We start from the raw sequence: 24562 nt of genomic DNA on the forward strand, positions 1-24562 counted from the left end.
TTCCAAAAACTACATAGTTTCAGAAGACAAAGCATTGGTGATTCCATGGAGATAGTTTTGAGGCTTCAGATGGCACAGTGTCATTTTAGAAATGCATGCCCTAAATCGTGGATCTGTTCAGCAAAAAGATTCTGCTCACACTTACAGAAGATTATATAAAAGTCTCATTACAGTCATTTCCCACTTATCCACATATTAGTCATTTGACATCCTTATTTCTCTAGATGAGCCATAAACTGAGAGGATAAAGGCTTTTTAATTATAGTATCCCAAAGCCCATGTATGGATGCCATGAACCTCACATTAGTATTTACCCAGAATCTCACAGACTCTAACATAAAATTCTTACCAAATATGTTTATATGATTACTTAGTTTACAGAAAACCATGAATATTAAACCAGATCAAACCAACAATATTTTCAAATTATAAGGTGCAGCACTGATGAAGAAATGAATATGCTTATTCACAGATTACTGTCACAAAATTAAAAATGATAGACTAGAAAGTAATTTGGCAAAGGCCTTGAAAAATAAATATATGTTTTTGCACCATAATTAAACATTTAAAATTTTATCCCAAAGAAAGACTCATGGATATATGCAAAACCTTAACTATAAAGATGCTGAAGAAAAAGAAATAATAAAAGAATATTGAAAACTAAATACCTAAAAATTGAGGATGGATTAAATAAAATGTCATGCCTATACATTTAGGCAAGATAAATATACACACCATTAAAAATGGTATTGTCAAACAATTTTTTAAAAGATGAAAAATTGTTCCTGGTAATTTTATTTTTTTTAATGTTTTCAATTGCTCAATATATGAGCAAGAAAAGGGGGGGGGGATCAATAAATAGCATATATATAAGAGTCATGATGGTAGCTATCTTTATCTCCTAGAAGTTTTGTCAGTTCTTGTTCAGCCATAATTTAATTCTGTAATTTTTAACCCCATAAGATATATTATTACTATTTATATAGTTCAATTAATAGTCATTTAGTATCACCCACACATTTTCTTTACAATTTCTTCTTGCAACTTTTTTTTTTTAAGATTATTTATTTATTTATTTATTTATTTCTCTCCCCTTCCCCCCACCCTGGTTGTCTGTTCTCTGTGTCTATTTGCTGCGTCTTCTTTGTCCGCTTCTGTTGTTGTCAGTGGCACGGGGATTTGTGTTTCTTTTTGTTTCGTTATCTTGTTGTGTCAGCTCTCCATGTGCATTGGCGCCATTCTTAGGCAGGCTGCACTTTCTTTCGCGCTGGGCAGCTCTCCTTACGGGGCGCACCTATGCAGGGGACAGCCCTGCGTGGCACGGCACTCCTTGCGCACATCAGCACTGCGCATGAACCAGCTCCACACAGGTCAAGGAGGCCCGGGGTGTGAACCGCGGACCTCCCATGTAGCAGAGGACGCCCTAACCACTGGGCCAAGTCCGCTTCCCTCTTCTTGCAACTTAGACCTCCTATCTAGGGTTATGTTCTTCTGACATAAAGATAAAATTTCTTTTAGTAAGAAATTTAATAAGTGATGAAATACCCTGTTTTTGTATGTCAGAAAATATATTTATCTTTGTCCTCATTCTTTTTTTTTTTTAAGATTTATTCTTTATTTCTCTCCCCTCCCCCCGCCCCTTGTCTGCTCTCTGTGCCCATTCGCTGTGTGTTCGGTGCCTGCTTGTATTCTTGTCAGCAGCACCTGGAATCTGTGTCTCATTTGTTGCATCATCTTGCTGCGTCAGCTCTCCGTGTATGTGGTGCCATTCCTGGGCAGGCTGCACTTTTTCAAGCAGGGTGGCTCTCCTTACAGGGCGCACTCCTTGTGCATGGGGCTCCCTTACACAGGGGACACCCCTGCGTGGCATGGCACTCCTTGCATGCCATCAGAACTGTGCATTGGCCAGCTCATCACATGGGTTAGGAGGTCCTGGATTTGAACCCTGGACCTCCCATGTAGTAGACACCCTATCCACTGGGCCAAATCCACTTCCCTGTCCTCACTCTTGAAGGACATTTTCACCTGATATAAAATCTTAGGTTAACTGTTATTTCTTTGTGAGCATTGACTATATGATTCTACTGTCTTCAAACTTCCATTACTGCTGCTCCTTTAAAGATAGTCTGTACTTTTCTTTGGTTACTTTCAAGATTTTCTCCTTCTTTTCTATTTTCTGTAATATTAGTCTAATGTGGCTAGCTATAGATTTCTTTTAATTTATATTACTTGGACAATATTGGGAATTCACTGGGCCTTCTGAATCTGTAGATTGTTGTTTTTCATATTTGGAAAATTCTCAGTAACAATCTCTTCAAATATCACCTATGTTCCATTTTTTTCTCTCTACTCTAATGGAAGTCTGATTAAAAATACATTAGATCTTCCCATGTAGGCTCTATATTTCTTATTCTCTATTCTACATTTTCTGCATTTTATTCTCTCTGTGCTAAATAACAGATATTTTTCTTATTGCTGTTCACTAATTCTTTCTTTAAGCTGTGCCTAACCTACTATTAAACCACCCACTAACTTTTTTAAGTTCAATGACATGTATTTCCTAAATTGTATTATGGATCTTTTCCAAATGTGCTTACTGTTAGTGTTTCCATTCATATATTTTCAAATCTGTCTTTACATTACTAATCACTGCATCACAGTCTCCCATTTATAGAAGTCTATTTCTATTGTTTGCTATTTTTATTAGTTCTTGCTGATGAAGTCTAGTTTACTTGTATGCCTATTTATCTTCAGATGGATGCTGAACACTGTATCTGCAGAATTATGCGGGAATAATATGAGTTTTACAATGAAGGGAAGTACCCCCAGAGGTTAATTTTTCTGTTTTGCCAGATACTCAGGGTTATGTCTAGTTCAAAACACATTAAACCAAGTTCAAGACTTGAAATTCCCTGAAGTCCCAAGGACTGGTAATTGTCTGTAATACCATAGTGTTGTTCCATTTCTGATTTACTTTCATTGCAAGCAGAAAGTCCTCGAGGTACTCATTTTTTTTTTTTTGTAGAGCTACCTGTTAAGTTCTCCATCCAGTATAGTTTTCATTTCTATCCTCACTTCTCAAAGCAGTCAAAATAAAAGTTCTAATTCTAACAACTTGGGGGAATTGCAGGGAAAAGTTGGCTTTGATTTTCTGCTTGCTTACTTCTTTTGAGTTTGCTTTTATGGTAATTTATCCACATATTTTACATTTCCCTGTTCTTCATTTCTTCCCATGAATTCAACTTACGCTCTTGTATCTTTCACTTCAGCCAAAAAAATATCCTTTAGCATTTTGTAGTGTAGGTCTGCTAGCAATGCATTCTTTCCATCTATTCATCTGGAAATGTCCTTATTTTGCCTTCATTTTTGCAGGGTAGTTTTTCTAGTTATAGAATTTTTGGTTGATGGGTGTTTTTTGTTTTAATTTTTTCTTTCAGCACTTTAAATCTCATTTCAGTGTCCTCTTGGTTGTCATTATTGCTCTGAGAAGTACACCTTAATTGTTTCATCCCCATATGCCATATATGAGTGATACATTGTATCATCTCTTTATGTGATATGTTGTTTTTCTCTTGCTATTTTCAAGATTTCCTCTTCATCTTAGGCTTTCAGCAATTTGACTACAACATGCCTGTGTGAAGTGTTCTTTTTGTCCATCCTACTTAGGGTTCTTTGAAATTCATGCATCTAAAAGTTAATATTTTTCACCAAATTTGCTGAGATTTCAGTGAGATGTTTCTTCCAATATCTTTGTACTCCTTTCTTCTTCTTTTCACTTTCCAGGACTCTAATTAATTGTGAGTTGGAAGACTTGATATTGTCCCACAAATCTCTGAGGTTCTGGTCATTTTGTTGCAATCTTTTTTCTCTCTGTTCTCGGGATTAATTTCTATTAAGTTATATTCGAGTTCAATGATTTTTTTCTTCACCATTTCAAATCTGCAGTTTAGCTCATCTAGTAAATTTTTTTAAGCTATTTTATTTAGCTCTACAATTACAAATTGGTTCTTTTTCTAAAGTTTCCAATTGAGGTTTTATTCGTGCATTTATTAGGTTTTTTCCTTTGGCCATACTTATAACTTCTTCAATATATTTGCTAAATCCCACACTGTCTTACTCAGAGCTAGTTTATTGACTCTTTTTTCTTGAGCATGAGTCACACTTTCTTGTTTCTTTGTATTTCTAGTAATTTTTTGCATGAAAGCTGGACATTGTGTGAAATAACTATAGCAACTCTGGAATATGTTTTGTTCTTGCAGCACCTGCTGGTTTATTGATTTAGTAGGTAATTAAATGGCCTGGACTCAAACTGTGAAATGTCTCCTTCACAATGTATAGCCACTGATGTCTCTCTCTTTTTTTTTTTTTTTTTTTTAGCTTGACTCCCTAGAAAATACCCACTATACCTGCATAATCCAGCTGTCAGCAAATAACATAGGTAGAGGTTTTGCTCAAATACCTTGAGAAGGGAAGACTTCCACTTTCTGCTGCCCAAGTTGTATGTGGATTGAGGAATGCAACCAGAGGCACAGCAAATTCACAGGTCTCCCCAGGCTTTCAATTCTCTTTGGGCTCTCTGGCAGCTACTGTGGGCCTGTGTAGTTTAACAGTAAGCCTGGGTTGTGTGACAAAGTTATCTCATTTCTTCTATTGCCCTCTAGCTTCCAAAATTTCCCCCTTAAATTTCTAGATTCTCTGCCATCTACCCTGAACCAAATCCACCACCTATAGACACTAAAGGTGTGGTATTTTTTTTCTGCCTGATCTGGGAGTAGCGATGGTGGATGGCAACTCCCCCAGGTTAGAAAGGTCACAATCTTGCCATTCTTACTCAGTGTAGTAGCAGTTTTTCATTACTGTATTATTCTCGAATTTTTGCTTAACTTTGGCTATTTCCCACTGCCCTCACATGGTTGTTTCAATACATTTTTTGAAGTTGTCCAGTTTTGGACAATTCCACTCTTCAGAAAAGAACTACATCCTCTTTATATCAACATTTTTGGAAGTAAAATCCTATGGACTAACTTTTAGAAGTCCCTCTTATACTATTACCACCACACACACAAACATGCACACCTATTCACCCTCCTAATATATTTATGTATTACACATAATTTTTGGTAAAAATCAATATTTAGTGTTTTCATTATTAAGACCATAATAATAAGTGAGATGTTTCCTTTCTTGTCCAATCTTGTTTTTTTCCTGCAGTTCAAAATTGCTTTCTTTTTTCATTTGTTTAGTTTTCCAAGTACCTTTAGATAATTCTTCCCAAAGATAGAATGACTTGTCTCAAGATTATTTTCTACACATGGTCCAACAAATATCAACTCCACTTTAGAACTGGAAAAGTCTTTATAGCAACCTTCCCTGCTTCAATACAAGCTCACTATTCTTTAGGCCTGCAGCACATCTCTCACCCTGGGTTTTCCTTATCCTGCTCTCTTGTGTTGGACTCTGTTTCCCAAACCCTATGTCATCTCTTTCTAAATCCCTAGTTTTGGTGATAAATAACCAATAGCAGATTTCAATCCTTTAGATATTATCTGATTTTTTCTCTAGAAAATTCATTCTTGTTCTGAAATTACTCAATGTTGTGGCTTGGAGTGGCTTCCCTGCCACTCCTCCATTAATTCACTGGGCACTCAATGGACCCTTTCAGTTAAGAAACTCAAATCAAGGTCTAGAAAACAGTCTTGTAATATGTTTTTGCTGTTTTTGTTCTTTGACAATTTCCTACACTTTGTTATCTATATTCTCTCCTTCTAGAATTCCTATTAGTTATATGTTTGGTGTTCTAAAAGGTTCAATTCATTCATCTATTCATTCATTCAACAAATATATACTGAGTCCCTACAATGTGCCAGATGTTGTTCTAAGTGCCAAGGTTACTGTAATAAACAAAATAGATAGCATCTCTTACTCAAGAAGCTTACATGATAAATTTTTAAATATTTCCTCTCCAATTTTCATTCCTGTTTTTTGGTTCTGATTTCTAGGTTATGCCCTTAATTTTACGTTGCAGTCCTTTGATTAGTTTTTTTATAAACTACTATATTTTTAATTCTAATGTCTCCAAATTATGTTGTTTCTTTTCTTCAAGGACATTTATTATGGTTGGCTTTTCTTTAAAGATTTTCTTCTATACCATACTTAGTTTGTTTCATCTGAGTGCCTTTACTCTGCTTGCTTATTTGCTTGCTTTTGTCTCTTTTATGTTAGAAGTTTCTCAAATATTTGGTGATCCTCAGCATTCCATTCATATTTAAGCATGAGGCACTGCTGAGAGGAAGCTCAGGTGTATAGGAGCAAGGCTTTCTGCCGATAGGATGATTAACTACAAACTCATTTTTTATTGCCCAAACTCTGAGAATCAGCGTCTCCAAGTCCTTTTCTCTAATTGGTACTTGTCCATTATTTCAAGAAAGGGTCCTCCAATCTTCCTGGTTGTTACAAGCAAGTGACAAGTGAAAAAGAAAATCTAGGAGTCTAATAGCGCTATGTATAAATTAATCATACAGCCTCCTGCCCCTTGCCTCAAACTCCTTTCCCTGTTACATGTTGCTTCTTGCTGCCTCCAAATTCTGAGCTGTTCTGGGATTCTACAGCAAACATCCACTCATTCCTCATCTGAATAACTTTCTACAGACACCTGAGCAGCTGCTTCCTCCTCATTACCATGTGTCTCTCAGCTTTACAGCTTCCAAAATTTGTTTACATCTCTTCTCCATTTCTTTTGTCTTTGTGCATACACATCATTTTTAGTCCTTAACTGACGCTTTAATTGAGCTTCAGAGAAGAGAGAAATAATAACTAAAATATCAATTCACCTTATTTAACTGGAAGCCTTAACATTTTCTAAATTGTTGCTTAAGGTGCTTGCTTTCATTCTTCAAAAATACCATTGAGGGTGGCATCCTTTACTATTCATTCTTCCTTTTCTGCTCACTTTGAGAAAATAGCTACTTACAAAATTTTGACAATTTAAAAAACAAACATAAAATAGCATCTGCCTTCCCACTAAATACAATAGCTTCACCTAAATCACATCTTCTAACTAATTACATTAAAACCAATTATTCCTCACCCACAAAGCTAACACAGCACATTATAGTTCTCCAGACCTTTTAAAACCATATCTTTAAATAGCCATGCATTTGCATCATCAGGAATCTCATTATTATATTTTAAAGGGGTAAAACATAGTCTCTATGTAAAATATAGTTAACACTGCAGGGAAAAAAAGTACAAAACTTAGAAAATATCTTCTTCTATTTCAACAGGTCACCTCCCATCCCACAGCCCCAAAATACAGCCCTGGGGCAGAAGGCAGCCTGGAAAATCAACTCTTCTGATTGAGGAGTTAAGAAAAATGTTGCAATCTTCTTCAGGACAGAACCACTGTAAATTTTATACTATTGCTTTATATCTACAAAGAGGATATGAAGCTTTTGAAAATGACTCAACTTGTTAATGTTTAAAACTCAATATTATGTACTTTCAAAGGCTAAACTATACAAGCTTCTTGGAATACTGGATGATATATTAGTTGCTTCTATTTAAAAAAGCATCATTTCTATAACATAGATTCATCACTTATCTTTACCATATATAAAATCTTGCTTGTTTTTTTTTTTTAATAAGAAGGTAATCATTTTGATTTGTTATGAAATCCTTACCTGATGACATGGTCTGTCCCAACATTACCTTGCAACGCTTACAAATTACTTTGGTATTTGCCTTTGGTTTCTGTAGAAGAGAAAAATGTCATTTAAATGTCATTCTGCTTTTCTTAAAAGGAATATATAATTTTAACATAGTCCCCAGAGTTTATATTGAACTTTACATTTTATTCTGCCCTCTACTAAATACTGGGAATACTTTTAGTTTGTATGCATAATTCACATGCTCAGAGATCATTTTTTTCAAGTCAAAAATCTAAAGGAAGAATTATGTATAGACTGACTTTTCCAAACCTAGTCAGTTCGTAATTATCCAAATTTGCCAATTAATTTGAACAATAAGCACCTTACATTTATAAAAAGCACTTTCAAATATACTTTTTAAAATTATTAGAGATATTGTGGGTTTAGAGAATAACCATGCAGGCTTCTCATAGACCACTCTATTATTAATATCTTGCATTGGTGTGGAATTTAACATAGAACATGTAGATAGAGGGCAACTGAGGCAGAGAGGGTAGAGTAACAGAGTCAGAACTCATGGAACCCCTAGTTCCATGTAGCTTATGTAAAAATAATCTATTACTCATAATCACCCACAATTTAGAAGTCATAAATACTTAACATGTTCACGTAATTCTATTTTTCCTTTTATGACACATGGGATCACTGGAAAGATGGATAATGTTCTGGGACAAAATCCTGAAACATTCTTAAACTTCAAAATATTTTAAAATGTTATTTCATTATTTGGGATACATTTAAAAGTGCTAGTATTCATCTAACATTAAACACACACACAAATACTCTTTTCTCATCCACAGTAATAACCTTTGTTAAAGCATTTCTCTCACACAGACATACTACAACATGGAAGAACACAGGTGGGCAGGGAGAAGAAAGCTCTGCAACTCTGGTTACTTGAGCTTACCATTCCTGGAAAACCACAGTATACAGTTTTGGTCAAAGTAAGGGAGGATAGTGACTTTCTGATACAGGACATTTGCATTAATCTGAGAAGTTAGTCTTAACTGCTTAGATAAGTTGGAATACAGTTATATTTCCCTTGATATAATAACCATTTCCTGAAAACTTATACAAGAAGCTCATTTGATTTACATTCCACAGGTCTGCTGCTAGTTACTGATAGCTGATAATTTGAATCGAGGACCCTAGGACATTAAAGTTCATGCATTTAAGCTCTACCCTAAGTGTGCTACAAACTACAGGTCACAAGTCATTCATGGGTCATGGAACTGATTCGGTGGGTCTGAGCCAGCATTTTTTTAAAAAAACAGAAATAGAGTAAAAAAATATCATAGTGCTTTATATATATGGTAATTATTGCTTCAAGAAACCTGGCTGAAGTGTGTGCGTGTTATTGGATCTTAATGTAAAAATACATTTCATACTTTAGTGAGAGGTCAAAAAAGTCTAAAGCAACTATAGAACTTATATCGAGATCTTTCTCTATGATTCATTCTTTGGCCCAGTCTCATACCCATGCTACTCATAAAACTCCATAAATGCCCTAAGGCTCTTCCCCATTTGAAAGAATCCTTAGATGAGTTTCTTCCTACAGTGAAGAAACCATCTGTTATCTGGCTTATCTGGCTGCAGGATTTGACAGATTTTGGGTCTTTCTCTAAGAGTCTTGGCTGAGGAAATTAAAATACAGTTCGAGTTCCATAACTCAGATCAGATCTTACTCAAAAATGTATCCCGGCCCTTTCACAGAGTTGTCCTCACATTGTGGTGTCACCTCTGGCCTTTAGGTTAACATCTTTATAGTCAGTACATCACAGACAGCAGGTCTTGTGGAGCCTGGCCAAGGCAGGTAACTAGATGGGGTCATTCCCATCATAGTTAATAGACAAACAGAGAAACAAAAGCAGGTGCCAATTTGTTCAGGGTCCAGGCAAGGTTACAGGAAGAACACAACTCAGAAACCAGGTATGCTTAACTGTAAAGGTTTACTTTTTGACAGTCCCATTTTTTTCTTATAGTAAAATATACCTCTATGGTATATTTTATTGGTATCAAAGACATTTATTTAAAAGCTCCTGTTTTGTACACGTTAAATCTGACCACCCTTATTAACTTTTACTAAAGGTTTTACTAAAAACTAACAGGATGTTATAATACTGCTATAAACTAATATACTTACATAAAACTAATATAGGGTATTATAGTAATACAGGGTACCAATGCTTCAGAATTTTTCTTTACAAAGCAGAAAATTTTTCATCATGTTCTGCTATATAATTCATTTAGAATTACTCTCATACCACTGTTTTTTCCTTTTAATGAAGGAAAGTGGTTTCTGTTTATTTGCTTAAATAAGATTGTTGCCTTACCAAGCATGAATAAACAAAATTTTTAAATCTGATCAATAAAAAACACATTACTTCAAACAACCATTGTGTGGAGTCAGACAAACCAAAAGTAAAAAATACATTTGAGAACACTGATAAAATCTATACAGAGACTAGTTATTCTATCATCAAGGAATAATGGAGAAAAGGATGTGGCTCAAGGGACTGAATTCCCCCCTACCACATAGGAGGTCCTGGGTTTGGTTCCTGGTGCCTCCTGAAGAAGATGAGCAAGACAGCTAGCTGCCATGATGGGCAAGCACAGTGAGCTGAGACAAAAGATGATGCAACGAAGAGGAAAGACAATGAGAGACAACAAAACAGAAAGCTGAGTGGCTCAAGCGATTGAGCACCTCTCCCCTACATGGGAAGTTCCAGGTTTGGTTCCCAGTGCCTCCTAAAGAGAAGATATGCAGGCATAGAGAGCACGCAACAAATGGCACAGAGAGCAGACTGTGAGCATAAACAACAGTGGGGGAAGGGGGAAAAATAAAATAAATCTTTTAAAAAAAGGAATAATGGTCAATTTTGTTAGGTGTGATGACATTATGGTTATGTTAAAAAATCATATTTTTAGACATACACTGAAACATGTAAGAAGAGAATGATATAATGCTTTAAAGCACTTCTGCACAAGGAAAAAAGGAAAAATGGACAGATGAAGTACACATGATAAATCAGGATGATGGGTATAGTGAGGTTCATATGTATTTTTTACTTTTGTGAATGTTTACAAAGTTCAAACATTTTTTCTAAGAAAACAAAAAAGAAACACTTAGGAATTTAACAAAACAAACAAATCACCAAAATGAAAAAATTATTTTTAAGTACCCCAGGTAAGTAAAAGTAAAGCTTTTAGCCATTTTTACTAGCAATACTATAATTAAAGCTCAACTTCATTTGCTCTTTAAAAAAAAATAAAACGAAGTCACATTTGTTGCTAGACTTTACAAATCTAGAACAACATTATGACTCTCATAAAAAGTTGAGGTGCCATCTTTATTATCCTTTTATAAAAAGACACAAAAATTTTATTATGTTGGTCATCACCAAAAATAACACAAGAGATTACGAGTGTTAAGAACAAAAGAAATCTTCAGGTATCTTTTATATTTTTTTAATTGTATTTTTTGAAGATAGATCACAAAAAATGTTACATCAAAAAATATAAAACAAAAGAAATCTTCAGATATCTTTTATATTTTTTAATTGTATTTTTTGAAGATAGATCGCAAAAAATGTTACATCAAAAAATATAAGAGGTTCCCATATACCCCATACCCACCCCACCCCACTCCTCCAACATCAACAACCTCTTTCATCATTGTGGCACATTCATTGCATTTGTGAATGCAAACAGTACTTTGGAGTACTGTTGCACTGCATGGATTGTAGTTTATGCTCTCCACCAGTTCATTCAGTGGGTTATGGCAGGGTATATAATGTCCAGCATCTGTCCCGCAATATCATTTAGGACAACTACAAGTCCCAAAAATGCCCCCACATCACATCTCTTCTTCCCTCTCCCTGCCCTCTGCAACCATCGTGGCCACTTTCTCCACATCAATGCTATGATTTCTTCCATTACTAGTCACAACAGTTCTATAGTAGAATACTAGTAAGTCCACGCTAATCCATATGTCATTCCTTCATCGTGTACCCTGGGATGGTGATGTCCAGTCCACCTCCAAATCGAGAGAGGGTTTAGATCCCACAGGTTGATGGATGCGATTCTCCTGCTTGCAGTTGTAGGCACTCTCGATTCCCTGGTGTGGTGGCTGACCATCTTCACCTCCCTATTATCTGACCTGGGTAAGTCCAATGAACCAGAGAGTAGGAGCTGCAACTCTGCTGAGGCTCAGGGCCCAGCTGGCACATGGCCAGTCCAGAGCTTCAAGTCTCCTGAGTATACACCAACCCCAGCGCCAACCACAGGTTCAGTAAAAGTGACAAAGAGGCATGTGTAGAAAGGTGACATCTGAGTCCAACTTCATCACACTGAGGAACATAAATTCCAAAGTAGGACCCACTGACCAGGCACTGAACTCCAGAGCCATCTGCCATGACTGTAGAACTGGTGTGTCTCTGTAGCCCTCAGGAGCACCAGTACCTGGGATTGTATCTCATGTGGCTGTCTCTGGGATCCTGCTGAGGTGTGCATAAGCATGACCCCTCTGATGACTTCCTCTTTTTTGAAGACTCTAGCCATATAAACTCATTTGTCTTTACCATTTCCCCCTTTTATTTAAGGTCTTTTTCTAGTTGCATCACCAGTTAGTGACTGGTAGTAATCCCTCGGTACCAGGGAGGCTCATCCCTGGGAGTCATGTCCCATGCTGGGGCGAAAGTAACGCATTTACATGCTGAGTTTGGCTCAGAGAGTGGCCACATTTGAGCAACATGGAGGCTCTCAGGAGGTAACTCTTAGGCACCCTGCAGTTCTAGGCCTAGTTGAAATTTCAGGCACACAGGCTCATAAGCATAGTCATCAGTATCAAGGATGATCCTCATCATTGGACCATCCTTCTTCACTGGTCTTTGCCCTTGTACTTGGGGGATTATTGCTGTTCCATTGGGGAATGTGACAGAGCTCTCCTGCCTAGGAACTCAGCACTGCCTCGTTTGTTGTTTGTAACTACTATGTAAACACCCAATGAATATCTGAACATTTTTATATACCCTATATACATGCCCTGGAGAACTCCCTCCCAAACATGTGTCCACCATCATTAACACCCCACACCACTGTTCCTCCCCTGCCATAGTTGAATCCCTCTGTGGTCCAAAACTTCTTCAAAACTGAAGCCTAATATATTGCCAAACTCTTTAAGTAGGAAAATGAAATATTAATGGTAGGTTTAAAGATTAGAAATAGAATACATACTAATTTAGAAAAACTAAAATAAAGTAAAAAATGAATTGGGGTATTAAAAATGAAAAATATCATAAAACTTTGTTTTTGATGTTTTACCTTTCATCACTGTAACAGGTATTGTCCTGTGTGTACAGTGACAAGGCAATTTCTTACATTCCTTTCTCAGTGTCTACATCTTTTCTTTTTTTAATTTTTAATTTTGTCTTCCAAAAAGCTTTAGATCAAAGTAAAGTCACATATACAATATAGGGGACTCCCATATAGCCAACATCAAACCCTTTTCCCCTTCCCCAGCAATGATCTTTATATATGTTCATGTTATATTTGTTGTAGCTTATGTACAAATATTGAAACATAGCTTCCAGACATGGTTTCATTTTGGTTTACATTATGGTTTATATTTTAGACTGTACAATTTTCTAAAATTTTAGTTGCATTATGGTTTACATTTTAGCCTATAGACTTTAACACATTTTTGGTGAAATTTAGCATGTCCTTTATGCATCTTTGCACAGTCTTGTGGAACAGTTCCATTGCCCCCAGTTACCCTGCTTCCATCTATTTTATTCCTTCCTACCCCCCTCCCCCCTCAGGGCCCACAGTGACAACCAAGCTTCACTTCTTGAAGGACCAGATTCACAGATATTTGCAGCAATGCTGAGGTCTTGACACACTCCCCCACTGGGAACCACCAATTCTCTGGAGAGACACAATTCCCTATGTTTGAGAACATCAGGCCTTCCCAAGATGCGGGTACACCTTCCCACGCATTGTATGGGTCTCCACCCAATGATATAACACACTATGACAAGATGTGCACTCACACACTCCTTAGAAGCCTACCCCTGTGCCAGATGCCCCCCATTAAGTACCTTAAACAGGTAACCCTTTCTTATTATATTTTCTGAAGAGTCTTCTCAACATTTCATTTTCAACCACATACCTGGAAATCTCCCATGTTCATCTGTTCCCCCCAAACCTGCCCCCAATTCCTCGGGCTGTGTGACCCATCCTCCCAACCCGAGCCCTCCTCAAGCCTACAAAGCCCCACCCAATAGTATCCCTATGCCCCCATCTTATCCCTTCCCTGTACAACTACTTACTTCCACTTTATCATAGATATGACCCATGTAGGCGTCAGCTCACCACCTTCCTTTCCCCTCCAATTCTTGTAAGCCTATCATCCAGTATCTAGCTCTCTGAGGCAGTTTGGTTTGCTTATTTCATATCAGAGAGGTCATGCAATATTTGTCCTTCAATGCCTGGCTTGTTTCAGTCAACATAAGGTCCTCAAGATTCATCCATATTATCACATGTCTTTGTACTGTATTCCTTCTTATAGCTGAGTAGTATTCCATTATACAGATAACTTTTGAAAATAAAAGGCCCATACCATTACCTTAACAGAGGCACAAAAAAGATACTGTATACTTTAAGGATGCATTGAGGGAAAGAACCACATGATGGTATGGGCCTTTTATTTTCAAAGGATACCTGTTTTTTTAAAGTAAGGTCTTTTTTTAGTAATATAACACATTTAGTTTTGTTTAAAAAGAAACTCTGCTTTGTAATGCATTTTTCTTGACCTATGCTTAAAGGACAAATACAGCAAGTTGTGTAAAGAAGCAGCCTCACAGCCTTTAACAGTGTGGGAACTCTACAGAGCAAAGACCAAAGGAAGACATTGTTATAGACTAATTAAATCAATATATCTGAAAGACAATAATTCTGTTCAGAGAGGTGGATTAGCCACCTGTCCTAGTTTTAATTTCCTTTGTGTTGTTTCAATTTCTAAGGACACTTGATGTTGTCTTACCAAAAAAATATGTTTCCCAAGAGATACCATTAAGATGTAGTGTCACCATGTGACTTGTCAAAACCCTTCTAGATGGCTAGACTGGGTGATAATAGAAATAGGTTTTCAATACCGAAGAACAGCCTTGTTACCATGGGCCTTGAGGACACTGTTTATGCAGATCCCTCCAAATTTATATTACCACTTTGGTCACAGACATTCTCTTCAACTGCTATAAATATGCAATTAAAATGAAGCTTCCATCTAGGATAACATGAAAACAATTCTGTTAACAGCAGCTTCTCAGGATAGTAATTTCCCATATTCCCTTTGATACTAAAAACTGTCTAAATATGAAGGGGTTTCCCTAACAAACAGCATGCTTCTTTAAAATTAAGAGACATTCCTATAAATTTATAAAGCCATAATTCAAAGAATATATTTCAGAGTAGCAGGGAGTTTGTTACATTCTCTTAATCTTTTTCCACTCCTCTTCTGCTCACACCTTCCAAATATTTTTTAAATGAATAGTATAATCATAAAAATTAAAGTCAAAACAAATAAAACAATAATGTACATAAACTGAGATTAAAATAAAATTTAAAAAAAAAATAAAATAAAATAAAATTTAATATAATCATATTAAATGTATAGTCTTATTAAATGTAATTATACCATACATTTAGATTTGCTTTTTAGAGCTAATCTTTTAAAAATAAAGAATATTAAAGTACAATAATTTGAAATGAGCCATATTTCAGGAAAGGATTTTGTATTTATGGTGATACATGAGTCACTTAAATAACATCAAGTTAATAACCATTTAACCTCACCATTTTAAGAACTTCCTTAATCTCCCTCAAAATAGAAATTAATTCCATAAACTAAGTTACAACCTAAGAATGGCCCAACAGCTGCGTATTTCCTGTTGCTAGCTCAGTTCTTACTACAAAAATTAAATGAGTTCTAAGTAAAATTTAAAAAGAATGTTTTTGTTTCTATCAATAAACAGATGCTAAAATGGAGATTCTCTGGCAATGGTTTTCTTTACTTTTTAAAATCACATCAGTATGGACTTGCCATCAAGGGAATGATTCTCGTAAGGGCCAAGTGAATGCCATTGATTTTAAAATAAAGTAAACCACTAGTCCTCTGCAGTGAGAGGAAATGGTCTTTTCCCTAAAGCAACTTATATGGCAGGAGCCACCTAATCTCACGCTGGCAAGCACTGACATGGAATCTGCAGCACAAGCTTTATTTGCACGCTTGGACTTAATTTCCCCTTTCCCTTCAATGGCAGCTGCTTTTATGACATCAGCAAAGTCTAGACTTGGGCAGACAAAGCAAATTACCTAGGCCTAATCATACAGCATATATCCTAGAGCAAGAGAACACTTTTAATTTAAACCAGATAATGAGGAGAAAATGTATATAAATTGTAGAAGACTGCCCTCAAAATGAAAAAGTAGGGCATTTTGGTTTGGCAAATGGTAGCACTCCCAATTTTGTGCACAACGAAGTCCTCTGTATTTCCTTCTTTCAGTGCCCCACCCCAGTTGACTCTCCATGGCAGCTGAAAATCACCTTTAGAACAATCTGTATAACAAGCCCTGAATCAATAAAAGACTGGAGAAACCAGTGTCTAAGCCAACCTCAAAATTATCATTTATTTTGAAAAGACATTTTACCAATTCACAACGGTTCTCAGAAGAAAGACGGTACATCTCCACTTGAGCTGGTTCAACTCTTGGCTGCGAATCTCTTCTTAAATTTACCAAGAGGTAAGAGTCTCCAGTAAAGCAATCATTCTCTCGTGGATGCAGCGGCTTGTCAGCAAAAGGATCGGGATGGCAACACCATTCTCCAACTAGAGCTCCCCAATTCTCACTTGGCAGTGGGAGCACCCTCAGCAGTTTCCTGGCGGAAAGAGGACAAAATATTTTTCACAGCGCAAAATGGAACTTCAACATTTATTTAATTAAACCAACATTAAAGAATGAAAGAACACTCACTAACCACACTCCATGCAACGTTACCTTTTTTCCAATCACAAAAGTATTATATAGTCTTTACAGACAATTTTGAATATGCAGAGAGGTATACGAAAAAAAAAAAAATCACCCATTTCTCACTACCCAAAGACAAGTAACTATTTTTTACACGGTGCTATATTCCTTGCCACCTTTTTTTAAAAAAAAAAAGTATATAGTATAATTTATTATAGAAAATCTGGAAAATACGGAGAAACACTAAGAAAATAAAAATAATCCATAATACCAGCCCTCAGAATTAGCCTTATTGGGTTTTTGCGGGTTTTTTTTTGATCCTTTTAATGCATAGGCATCCTTTTTTTTTCTTTATCAGAGAAGTTGTAGGTTGACAGAAAAATCATGCATTAAATACATAGTTCTCATATACCACCCTATAATCAATACCTTGTACTAGAGTGAGGTACATTTATTACAAATGACAAAAAACATCTTTATAATTGTACTATTAACTATAGTCCATGGTTTACGTTAGATTTCACTGTGTTATACAGTCCTATGGTATTTTGGTTTTTTAAAAATTTTCACTCTAGCAACATATATAAAAATCCCCATTCCCCGGCCCCATCCCAACCCCTGGTAACTATATTCTAATGTCTGACTTTATAAATTTACTTATTCTAATTATTACATATCAGTGAAATCATAAAATATTTTATTTCTTTTGTATCTGCCTTATTTCATTCAACATGATATTATAGTTCACCCATGTTGTCACATATATCAGAACTTCATTCTTTTTTTCAGCTGAACAATATTCCATTGTATGTATATACCATATTTTGTTTATCTGTTCATCAGTTGATAGACATTTGGGTTGCTTTCCTCTTTTGGCAATTATGAATAATGCTGCTATGAATGTCAGTGTGCAAAGATCTTTTTGAGTCCCTACTTTCAATTATTTGGGTGTATACCTAGAAGTGGGATAGCCAGGTCATGTGTTAATTCTATACTTAGCTTTCTGACTTGCTACCCCTTTAAGAGATACATTTGTACACATGTACACGAAGTCTGAGATCAAAGGATATATGAAAACTATATCCTGCTTATTTTATCTAAAGTTATAGCATGATTCTTAATGAATCTATAATATTCAATCATAGATAATGCCACAAGTTTTTATTTAAATAATTCCCTCAACGTTAGATATTTAGATTGTTTAGTTTTTCATTACCAATTATTTGTGATGAACATTCTTATTCATAAATGTATGCACATATCTGATTATTTTGTGATTTTTAAACCCAAAACTCATATTGGCAAAATGCTCTTTGGAAAGGCTGTGCTAATCATTAATTCTTCCACTTACCTTACTTAGAATTGAATATTATCATTTTTCCATCTTTGCAAATTTAATAGATGAAAATGTTTCAATACTGTTTTAACTGGCAATTCTTTAATTACTAGTAAGATTAAGCTGTTTATCATATTTATTGACCCTGTTTCTTCTGTGAATTGTGATCCATAACTATTTTCCAATGAGCTCTTAGTGAGTTATTAATTTTATAAGTGTATTCTATATTAAAAATATCAGCCATCTATCAACTGTTGCAAATATTTTTTCAGTGTTATTACCTCTTAATCTGGTTTATGAGTTTTAAATTTCAAATCACTTAACCCTTTCTTCTGTCATTTCATTATTTTTTTAAAACTTTTTAATTTGGAATAACTTTAGATTTACATAGAAGTTACAAAGACATTACAGAGTGTGGAGAAAGTGGCCATGGTAGCTGCTGGGGCCAGGGAGACGGAGGAAGAGATGTGATGTGGGGGCATTTTCAGGGGTTGGAGTTGTCCTGGGTGGTGCTGCAGGGACAGTTACCAGACATTGTATATCCTCCCATGGTCCACTGGGTGGACTGTGGGAGAGTATGGGCTATGGTGTGGACCATTGACCATGAGATGCAGCAGTGCTCAGAGATGTATTCACCAAGTGCAATGAATGTCTCATGATGATGGAAGAGGTTGCTGTTACGGGGGAAGGAGACGGGAAAGGGGGGTGGGGGGTATATGGGGACCTCATTTTTTTTAATGTAACATTAAAAAAATAAAGACAAAAAAAGTAAAAAAAAAAACCAGACATTACAGAATTCTCATATACACTTTACCTTGTTTTTCTTAATGTTAACATATTACAAATCTATGGCACATTTGTCAAAACTTCAGACTTTGCCTGGATTTCACCAGCCTTTCCACAATATCCTTTTTTACCATTCCAGGATCCCATCCATGATACTACATTACATTTAGTTATTATGTCTCCTCATATGTCTGGTCTGAGACAGTTTCTCAGTCTTTTCTTATTTTTCATGATCTTTACAGCTTTGAGAAGTACTAGCGAGGAATTTTATAGACTATCTCCCAATCTGAGTTGACGTAAGATGTTAACATTAAGAAAAGGTAGGTGAAAGTAACAAAGTAAGGACATTGCGGGTGAAGAAAACAATCTGAAGATGGGCACCATATGTATTTAACTTACCACTGTGTTCCTAATGGCTGGCACAGTGCCTGACTCATAGTGTAAGCTCTTAAAAATTTGTTGAAGGAATGAACTAGCCTTTTTTGTAACTATATTATGTAAAGCCCTGGTTCAATCTGTTGTATAAAAGGATGAAAAGGTTAACAAAATCTTTTCCTCTGCTGCTTGAGAAACTGACCTTTGGTTAATTCTGTTAGTTTGTTAACCCCAGAAATCAGGTAAGATGATAGGTATCAACCATACTGCTAGATAACATTGTTTATGGTAAAAATGACTGACTGGTAAACTGTATCTGGCTGGAAGGAACTCTGAATGAGCTGTAAATATCTGAGGAAGATGCCGTGCTTTGGGCTTCCCTGAGTGAACTTCTTGGCAGGAACCCCAGAAACTATGCCAAAGATGGTTACAAGAGATATTGGCTGTTGTCAGGCATGAGACTTTTAAGTTAGGGCAGTTTCCACACCTGCCTGATGCGGAACTTGAGCTTTGCACCTGGAACTGTGTCAAGTGGGGAGACAAAAGCTCCCAGACAAGTTTGTGCTGAGAGGAATGCCCAATGCTGCCCTGCTCGCCAGCTAGCAAGTAACATGCATGTGGTAGTCTCTCAAGTCAGCATGTTTAGTTGAATTTAAGAACACCACCCACTGGGCACTGCACATGCCTAATACCATCTAATGCTCAAAGCAACATCATGAGAGAAAAATTACACTTCCCATTTTACAGAGGGGGAAAGGAACGTCAAATAATTTGCACAAGTTCACAGAGCCAGAGGTGATGAGTGGTATCAAGATCTTAAGCCAGTCTTCCTGGATCCAAAACTAAACTTTTTACCCTGAAATATGTTCCCTTCCCCAGCAGTAAAGGAACTGGGAAGGTGAGAGAATGGCAAATAGTGTGTGCTATTACACGTCATGTTAAGGGTTAAGAACTTGACTCTACAAATAGGGAGGAAGCATTATAGGATTTTAAGCAGGGAAGTAACAGGTGAGATTTGAAATTTTATAAAGAAGAGGAAGAAGACACACAAAATTTGCTGTTTAGAGTGGGAATTGGGTCTAAATGAGCTCCTAGATCATCTTCATCACTAAGATACTGTCTCCTAATGTTCTACAGGTAGTAACAATAATAAACAGACCCTCAATACGTTGCAAAACATAGAAATATCAAAATCCTATACATAACTAAGAACTAAAACTGCACCATGATGTATAGAGATCTGGAAGGCTTGATGCACATTAACACAAAAATTGTTATTTTAAATTTAACTTGGCCCTATATCACAGTGAATAAGAACTATAGTATGTCCTCTAACAATTTATAATACATCCTATAACACATCAGGAGCAAAAAAGTGCCTAATTCACAAGTTATTGCAAAGGTGTTTTTACAGCAGAAAGAAACTTCCCTGATATTTTAGAAAAAAAACATAAAACATTTAATAATAGAAGATGTATTTTAATCACAGCTCTACCGAAAATATATCTACCTGAAACCCTGAAAAGTATCATTTGATATAATTTACTACCCAAGAGAACTTTGAAAAACAGGTAGTTTTTAACTAAAAAAAGAGCTCAGAAAAGAGAGTGAAATTATTTCTTGAAATTTCTTTCATCATAATATACTATGATGAAGAGCAAGACATTACAATAAAAATTTGCTGATATTTTAATGCATTTTGAGCATAGCAAACTTTTGAGAAAAAATTAGCTTAAAATACACAATTTTATTAAATGCTATGAATTGATGATTATTTATTTACTACTTAAACAATAAATAGAGAAGGAAGTGAAAAGTCCATTAACCTTTAAGTCAACCATTAATCGGTGATTACAGCACTGGTAATAATGAAGCTTTTACAGACTGGATTATTACCAAGTGAACAATAAGAATCCTAATAATTAACATTAAATATCTAAAGCCCAAAATATGGCTGCTGGAATTTAGATAAATTCAGCTGAGACTAACTGGTAGGCCACAAATCCTATAAAACTTATGTTACTCTTTAATACTAACATAGTACATAGTATGATTAGACCCATAAAAGTATAATAATTTATTCCAGAAGCTCATTAAAGGTAATTAATACTCCAGTTTTTATCTGAAATCTTTTAATATCTTTGTTCTCTTTCTCAGAAAAGTGACTATTCATAGGAAAGTTATTTTCAGATTACAATTACAGCTGGTCTGCCAGGTAGACCAAAGTGGCTGGCTACTCTAACATCTTTCATGCTTCCAAAAAGTCCATTCTTGTTTCCTTCTCAAGTTTTGATACCCTCATGAGTAGCTGGGCGGGCCTGTCCAGAGACCTCAGGAGAGCACTTTACTCTCAAATAGAAAATCAAAAGGCTTATGTTTGAAAGTCTGTTTGGTCAACCAATTTAATTCTGCTATGATTTTATTTCTAGAAGACATAATTTCCCAATAATGACCATATGGCTGCTTCTGAGACCATTCATGAAGAAGTGAATTTCAATATTATTGTTGCTTGGTATTAAAGCCTCTTAGGCAGATCAATTTGAGTGATTCTCACGCTACAACTTGTAGTATTCCATTTTTATACAGAGCTATTAAGCTAAAGACTAAATACATCTAGGGAGATAACCAATCCTCAAAAAGTAATGCAATATCACATTTCAAGAGGACACAAGTATTCTATACAAGTACTATTAATATTTGTATAGGCCTTCACATGTTCTCAACAATAGCATAATCAAACATTGCGTATGTTCAAATTTTATAGAAAAACTATCCTGAACTGTTAAAAAGTGTAAATTAGAGAATTTTATTATAAAGAAACAAAGCACTATTTGTTTCCAAATAAAAACAAATGGCAAAGAACATGTGATCCTATTAAGAAAAAAAGTCTGCTGTAATTAGCGGATTTTGTGTGCTCTGGTGCTAATAAGTGATTAAAACCCATTAACGAGTCTCAGTAAATTATTCGGTCCTCTGTACCATATTTCTACAATTTGCTTAACAAGACCTTTTTCATTGAAACAAACAAGCAAAAAGAAACAAGCACCTATCTTGCATTACCCAAATAATCATTCACCACAAAAGCCCAAGGTATAACCTTACGATGTTCAGTAATCAGAGAATGTTCATGCTGGTAGGAAGCTTAATAAGCTTATCTAATCCAACCTGTTCATTTTACAAATGAGGATACTAAGGACCAGGGAATTCAAATGACTGATTCCCACATAGTAACACTAGCCAGTGAGCAGATCTTAACTAAGCTCCGTTTTTCCTATTAGAATAGTTTCCAGTATAGACAAACTGAACCCATTCCAAGATGTCTTCCTAATAAAGATGTGTACCATTAGTTGATTTTGATTGCAGCACATACAAACCTCATTTGAAATAACTTTTGTTTTGCTTTCTATTTAAACCAAGTACAGAAGTTGTCCTTAGCACCCATATTTTTAAAAAGTAACTGAGGGAGAACAACACTGGGTTTAATATAAACAGTGAACATGAAATCCATGTGCAAATACTGTAGGAAGCATGTTTTCCCATAAACCAAAGACTAGTGGGATATGCTGCCTATGAGTGAAATGTAAATAAAATCTTAAATTATTTACATTCACTTAAGGATTTCCCTACAATGCCACAAGGCATACAGATGTGGGACAGGTTTGATATGAAAGGCTGAGGTAAGCCTGGCTTAAGTGAGGCAACAGTTAAGTCAAGTTCACTGTTCGTCTTCTTAAAGAGAGAGAGAAATACATGGTTTATTTCTGTGGTACGCAGTCCTGAATCAAAAACCACTAGACAATTTGCTAATTTGCTTATACAAACAATTTGGAAAAGGAGATAGGAGTCTATAAAACCAATGAAATAGAACTTGTTGAGCATTTACTATTATATACATTACATCTTTTTTTTTAAGATTTATTCATTTATTTATTTCTCTCCCCTTCCCCCCTGACCCTGGTTGTCTGTTCTCTGTGTCTATTTGCTGCATCTTCTTTGTCCACTCTTGTTGTTGTCAGTGGCATGGGAATCCCTGTTTCCTTTTGTTGCGTCATCTTGTTGTGTCAGCTCTCTGTGTGTGCGGCGCCATTCTTGGGCAAACTGCACTTTCTTTTGAGCGAGGCGGTTCTCCTTACGGGGCGCAGTCCTTATGCATGGGGCTCCCCTACGCAGGGGACACCCCTGCGTGGCACGGCACTCCTTGCACGCATCAGCACTGCGCATGGGCCAGCTCCACACGGGTCAAGGAGGCCCGGGGTTTGAACCGCGGACCTCCCATGTGGTAGATGGACGCCCTAACCGCTGGGCCAAGTCCACTTCCCACATTACATCCTTTTAACACTCTTGACAATTTCAAAAAATAGGCCTTATGATGTCTGCTGAAAAAGAAACTAAGTCTTTGGAGGTGACACAGACAAGGCTTCCCAGCTACTAAGTGGTATGGCTGGAATTTAAACCCAGGATGCAGATCTCTGAGTCTTGCCTCTATCCTACACAGTCTAGGGGTGGGGAGGTAAATATTCTCTTTCAATGTTAGCCTCTAAACCCTTTGAGTTCTCAATTCCATAATCCTAAAAAAGACTGATGCAAAACAGAAAATACAACTACTGAATAGGAAAAATGGGGGTCAAAGGTGGAGATTTTTTCGTGCCATCATCCATTTTCAAAGAAACATAAATATAAGGCAATGATGAATGAAAATAACTTTTAGTATAAGCAACACCAGGAAAGACCATTAGAGTGAATTTAACTTGTTTCTACTCTAACTTCTAGGTCACTTTGTTGTTGCATAAGCATGAAGGTTGTAGAAGTTTCATCTGGGGACTAACCAAAAACATGAAATAGACTGAGGAAAGGAAAAATTCTTGGTTAAAGCACAATCCCCTACCCTTATGGGCTCCAGTGGCCTTGTCAGAGCATGGGTACTCTGCAGCAACTTCAACCCTTATTAGGTAATCTGAACAACAAATGCTCTCCTCTTCTCTGCAGGGTTAGTGTCAGCTCCTTTTTACCCAAGACGGCCATACTGAGAATATTCCTTTCATAACCTCCCACTTAATACCACATGATTTCCTACAATCTTACCTACCTGGATGCTGCAAGGAATCAGGCAGCAAGGAAGAAAGGCTGGTAAAAGGCCAAAATAAACATGTCAAAGTTATTCAATTTAACTCTGCAAGGATGTACTGAAAACCCACTAGTCACCGGGCACTGTGTCTGATGCTAGGGATGACTATGTTGATGATAAAAATAAGAATTATAGGAGCAGCTAGCATACACTGAATGCTACGATGTGCCAGGAACTTTTAAAAGAACTTTAACTCATTCCATCCTC

The 24562-nt window shown here is 36.2% G+C and overlaps 1 protein-coding gene across 5 annotated transcripts in view; it reads right to left on the reverse strand.

The window, feature by feature from the left end:
- The window catches only part of UBE3D (ubiquitin protein ligase E3D), a 188386-nt gene that overhangs the window by 144363 nt on the left and 19461 nt on the right, over nucleotides 1-24562 (reverse strand). For all 5 annotated transcript variants that reach the window (XM_058307084.2, XM_023589982.3, XM_058307083.2 and 2 more), the window contains exons 4-5: nucleotides 16416-16644; nucleotides 7680-7749 (exon numbers count right to left, since the gene is read on the reverse strand). In XM_058307084.2, coding sequence (XP_058163067.1) covers nucleotides 7680-7749; nucleotides 16416-16644 — 299 coding nt within the window. The remainder of the gene's footprint in view (nucleotides 1-7679; nucleotides 7750-16415; nucleotides 16645-24562) is intronic.

The sequence above is a fragment of the Dasypus novemcinctus genome, chromosome 11 (genome assembly GCF_030445035.2).
Source record: "Dasypus novemcinctus isolate mDasNov1 chromosome 11, mDasNov1.1.hap2, whole genome shotgun sequence".
Classification (NCBI taxonomy): Eukaryota; Metazoa; Chordata; class Mammalia; order Cingulata; family Dasypodidae; genus Dasypus; species Dasypus novemcinctus.